General features: G+C 33.6%; 1 protein-coding gene across 1 annotated transcript in view; it reads left to right on the top strand.

Annotated features, from left to right (window-relative positions):
- LOC108571096 (low-density lipoprotein receptor-related protein 6) overlaps positions 1-5,787 on the top strand; it is an 8,962-nt gene that overhangs the window by 257 nt on the left and 2,918 nt on the right. The window contains exons 2-5 of the mRNA XM_017933070.1: positions 75-1,100; positions 1,196-2,126; positions 2,232-2,516; positions 3,038-3,318. Coding sequence (XP_017788559.1) covers positions 75-1,100; positions 1,196-2,126; positions 2,232-2,516; positions 3,038-3,318 — 2,523 coding nt within the window. The remainder of the gene's footprint in view (positions 1-74; positions 1,101-1,195; positions 2,127-2,231; positions 2,517-3,037; positions 3,319-5,787) is intronic.

Below are 5,787 nucleotides of genomic sequence, written 5' to 3'. Positions count from 1 at the left end.
TTACTTATTTTAATTTCATTTTTTTAATATTAATAAAAAGTTTGTTTAATTTTAATAATACATATTATTATTAGGATCACCAACTCTTCTCTTTGTCACACAAAAGGATATTAGAATGGCCAATGCTTCCCGTACTAATAAAGTTACTACTATTATAAAAGATCTATCCGAAGGTGCAGCTTTAGATTTTTATTTCGAGCATGAGTTAGTATGTTGGTCAGATAGTGGTTTAGAAATAATTCAGTGCATTCAAACAAATGGCACTCATACTGGGGAAAGAACAATTGTAGTAAATTCTAGTTTAATTTCTCCTGATGGTTTAGCTTGTGATTGGTATACAGGAAAATTATATTGGACAGATGGAGAAAAAAATAGAATAGAAGTGACTAGCATTGATGGACGTCACAGAAAAGTTCTTTTTTGGACAGATATTTTCCAACCAAGAGCTATTGCTCTTGTACCCATGAAAAGTATACTCTTTTGGACTGATTGGGGTGATGTACCTAAAATAGAGAGAGCTGCAATGAATGGAGATCCATTGACAAGGGAAGTGATCATTTCTGATGATATATTTTGGCCAAATGGATTAACAATGGATTATGAAAATGAGTTGGTTTATTGGGTGGATGGAAGACTTAAATTTATTGCAGTAATGGATTATTACGGGAAAAATAGGAGAAAAGTGGTCGAACAAGGTTTAGATTATCCTTTTGCAGTAACATTTTTTGATCATAGATTATATTGGACTGATTGGAAAACATGGTGTGTACATTCGTATGATGTTCGCCAAAATCAAACATATCCTAGAGAATTATTACATGGAGAATATATTCCTGGTGATATAGAAGTTTGGGATATTAGAAGGCAACCACATGGAAATCATCCTTGTGAAAAAAATAATGGAAATTGTTCGCATTTATGTCTTCTAAGTATGACAGAACCTGGATATACTTGTGCATGTCCTACAGGTGTTAAATTAGTAGATAATTTGACTTGTGCTGATGGACCAGAAGAATTGTTGTTAATAGTTCAAAGAAATGAAATTTGTCGAATTTCTTTAGATTCACCAGATTATACTAACTTTGTGCTACCATTGACAGGTACTTTTTATGTTTTATAATATCTTTACTAATCTGTATCTTCTAATTTATATTTTAAAGAAATTAAATATATTGTATATTTTTAATAAAATTAGGAATTAAACATGCAATAGCAATAGACTTTGATCCTGTGCAAGAAATGCTTTATTGGACAGATGAAGAAGCTTGTGCAATTCGTAGAGCTTCTCTTGATGGTTCAAATCAAGAAAACATTATAACAACAGAAGTGGAAAATCCTGATGGAATAGCTGTTGATTGGTTGGCTCGGAATCTTTATTGGACTGATACAGGAACAGATAGAATTGAAGTAGCCAGATTGAATGGTACAAGTAGGAAAGTGTTAATAAATGAAGATTTAATTGAACCTAGAGCAATTGCTCTGGCTCCAGAATTGGGGTGGATGTTCTGGACAGATTGGAATGAAAAACGTCCCAAAATAGAACGAAGTAATCTTGATGGAACAGAACGTACTCTTTTAGTAATCAAAGATATTGTTTGGCCAAATGGAATTGCTTTAGATCTTGCAAGATACAAAATTTATTGGTGTGATGCAAAAACAGATAAAATTGAAGTGTGTAACATGGATGGTACAGATAGAAGAGAAGTTATTACAGACAATCTCCCACATCTTTTTGGATTAAGTTTGCTAGGAGATTATCTATACTGGACTGACTGGCAGCGACGAAGTGTGGATAGAGCACATAAACTTACAGGTGGTGAGAGGGAAGTTATTGTTGATCAAGTTCCAAATGTTATGGGGTTAAAAGCAGTGCATTTAGGAAAAGTGAATGGCACAAATCCTTGTGCAAAAAATAATGGTGGTTGTAGTCATTTGTGTTTGAATAGACCAGAAAATAAATATGTATGTGCATGTCAAATAGGATATGAATTAACAAAAGATGAAAAGACTTGTGTTATCCCAGATGCATTTATGTTATTTGCAAGAAAAGAAAATATTGGAAGAATTAGCATTGAAAATGTGAATAATGATAATATTATTCCATTAACTGGTGTTAAAGATGCAAGGTAAAGTCTATATTTGAAAAAAATTATATTAATTTGTTACTGAAGACTTTTGTACATAATTTGTTTAATTTAAATATTTATTATAATATGCCTTATTTATATTAGCGCCTTAGATTTTAACATAGCAGACAATCGCATTTATTGGACAGATGTTAAATTAAAAACAATTACAAGAGCTTTTATAAATGGTTCTGATATGGAAAGAGTTGTTGATCTTGGTTTAGAAACACCTGAAGGTTTAGCAATAGACTGGATTGCTCATAATTTATATTGGAGTGATACAGGAACTCGAAGAATAGAAATGGTTCGATTAGAGGGATGCAGTCGCAAAGTTCTTGTTTGGCATAATATTGTTGAACCTAGATGTCTGGCTTTGGATCCTAGCAGAGGGTAATAATGTTCATTGAGTTTTTAACATAAAAAATAAGCATTTTGACGGATCTTCAATTGCAAATAAAAAAACTTACATTAAAATATATGTTTAGAGAAACAACGATTTTGCTGAATTCCTAACGCATTAATCTTCATTTACATCTATTTACCTTACATGTATTGAATTCTTTTCTTCTCTTAATAAAGTATCACCCGTTTTAATTGCTGCAAGTCACTGCTAACTTATATGGCACAGAATATGCTAAATTAAATTCTCATATGAAAAATGATGATTGTATTTTTTTAGCAAAAAGAAAGTTTATTGTATTTTGAATGATAATTTATAATGAATATTTGTGGTTATGTTTTCCAAATTTTCCTAACAATTATGACATTATGGGGTGAATTAAAACATTAATTTTAATATGAAATGATAGTAAAAAAATGAGAATTAAAAGTTTAGTTTAAATGAAGTATTAAATGCTGATACAATTAATATTTCTCCTAAAATAAGTTTCTAAAATTTATATATTTTCTAGACATATGTATTGGACAGAATGGGGCAATTCTGGAAGCATAGAAAGATCATTCTTAGATGGTACAAATCGTGAAATCATACTTTCTAATATTAGAAAAGCAAATGGTTTAACAATTGATCATTCAGCAAGAAAATTATATTGGGCAGATTTATATACTCCAGCTATTGACAGTTTTGATCTACGTACAAGAAAAAGAGATGCAATTATAACAAAAAATATTGTGTATCCATTTAGTATTACACAGTATCAAGACCATATTTACTGGACAGATTGGAATACAGGTAAAAAATATATCAAAATATTGATTAAAGATTAATTACATTGCTATTTATGATAAGTTTAACTTGACTGAAGAAGTATATGCAGGGTATTTAGCTACTTTTGGTTCTAAGATAGAAGAGTGATTTCTGAAGCCGATCTAAGATGAAAATAAAGAGTGGCGAAATTGTGTTCGGGGCTTTGTTAATTAGTTATTAAAATCTACACCTAAAGTAGGCAAGTTCCGTAGCCCGGCTAGGTCAGGCAGCCTCCTGATGACTCGGTCAATACCATAGTAGAAACTGTCACACGGGCCGATACATTTTTGGGAATATTTCACAATGAAAATCCAATATGAATCGTAGAACGATATTAAACCTGTCTACTGTAAAAATCCACAAGCTCATGTTAAAACCCGCCCAATGGGATCTTCGAGGATAAAGGGTTAATGCCTTTTCAATTAAATAATCTTTTCACAGATATAACATACATGCGCATACATCGCGACTGTTCACTAAAACACACACGCATATTGTGAATGTCTGTATGTAACATGTACCGTGATTATTCCGACAACGAGTGTCCACCAAAAATTTCGCACAAACATGAATTACCACTGTATCACACAGCAGAATAACGATTAGTGTGTTCTTTTAGCTCTGTGGACCTATAACCGGTTCTTGCTGTACCCAGGTTTGTTGCTTGTACCGACAAATGTTGAGTGCAATATTGCCACTACCAGGGGATGACAGGTAGGGCTACTATCAGGTCTTTAGATACGGACAACCTCGTCTAGCTGCAAGGAATTTTGCTGTTAGCTCATTTTGTTTTCTTTTTGCCGATATATGTTACTTTTTGTTAACTGATACTTCGGAGGATACGGACTTAAGACGCCACATCACAGCTTAATTTCCCTTCACAGAAGTACTAGATCTTTCCGCTGCGATGTGGCATGTGGTTTCGACTTGCCCGGATAACACCCAACCGTTGAAAGAGACAGAAGAATGATAGAAGGAAAGAATACAGTTTTTCGGAAATAGCAGATATACACTTCTGTTATGGTGAAGCGAAGACTAATAGAGTTTTACTGGACAAAAGGATATTTATAAGGCTAGATCAAAGGTTACGAGACACAGAATCATTAGAAGACGAAAAATCAGACAGACGAAGTCAGCGCGACACGGACTTAGAAGAAAATGTTCTGCACCATATTGAAGAAGATTCGTTCATAAGTACATAGTCTATTGCTGCAGTTGGTAGAAGTAAACAATAGTACTGTGCGGACAATCTTAAAAGAGTACCAATTTCATTCTTATCATTTACAATGTGTGCAAGAATTGGAAGAGAATTTTGCGACAAAATTTTGTTCACAAATGAAAAATCATTCTGCACATGTGACATGATTAATGTGCATAATCATGTTTAGGATGGAGAAAACTCTATCATTACTATCCAAGAATACTCCACCATTGCTGTCCAAGAATATTTATCTAAATATTTTTCGGATAAATGGATCGGAACAGGAAGATCTATCACATGGCCCACCCAGCTCTCAGAGTTGAATCTGCTGGACTTCTTATGAGGGCACGTGAAAAATTTAATGTATTTCTCGCTAATTCATACAGTGAAGGAATTATACCAAAGAATTACATTCGCGGTTGATGCAATTCAAACTAATGAGTAATTTTGGAAGAATCTGGAAAAATTTCGAAAGAAGAATATTCTTCTACATTCAAGGAAACGATGGTCACGTTGAACACTTTTTATAAAGATAATCCCATAACCATTTTTTAAAAATTGTGACAGTATTTGTACAATATAGTAGACATTCATGGTTGAGACAATCGTGGTGTGTGTTTTAATGAACAGTTGTAGTGTATATTATGTGGGTTTTTTAGTTATACATGGACAAGACAGAACAGACGTGATATGCGCGATATCCATGAGATGCTCCATGAGTTGCTGTCTGGCCTAGACCGGCGCAAGAAATCATCTACTTTAAGCACAGATTTTAATTGTTAATAATTAACGAAACCTCAGACAAAATTTTGTCTTAATTTTGTCTTAATCTCTTAATTTTTGTCTTAACCCTTTTGCGACTAGCGCCGGTTATATCCGGCATCCACTAAGCGCGTCGCATTGGCTCGCGCCTCAACAACTCAAAGTGAAGATTTATTACTGGATTTATTTTAAAATACAGAACAAGGCCTCAACAACATTCCCTTTATCCAATACATCCTTAAGTCCTCTGCTGTTCCAACGAAATCCTCTAAGATTTTACATGGACACATTGGGAGCTCCAAAAACGCAAGACACTCTTAATGTGTATGGTGTGCACTAATGGCACGACAACCCGTTCGTTAGTCGCGTACTGATGGCTAGTTTCGCCGTCGCGAAAGGGTTAAAATAGCTTCAGAAATCACTTCTTCAATTTAGTACCAAAGGTATCCAAACAGCCTGTATGTATGCACAAATACGTATAGTTTTAAAGA

The sequence above is a fragment of the Habropoda laboriosa genome, unplaced genomic scaffold, assembly GCF_001263275.1.
Source record: "Habropoda laboriosa isolate 0110345459 unplaced genomic scaffold, ASM126327v1 scaffold106, whole genome shotgun sequence".
In the NCBI taxonomy this organism is placed as follows: Eukaryota; Metazoa; Arthropoda; class Insecta; order Hymenoptera; family Apidae; genus Habropoda; species Habropoda laboriosa.
This window is presented reverse-complemented; position numbering and strand designations above follow the sequence as displayed.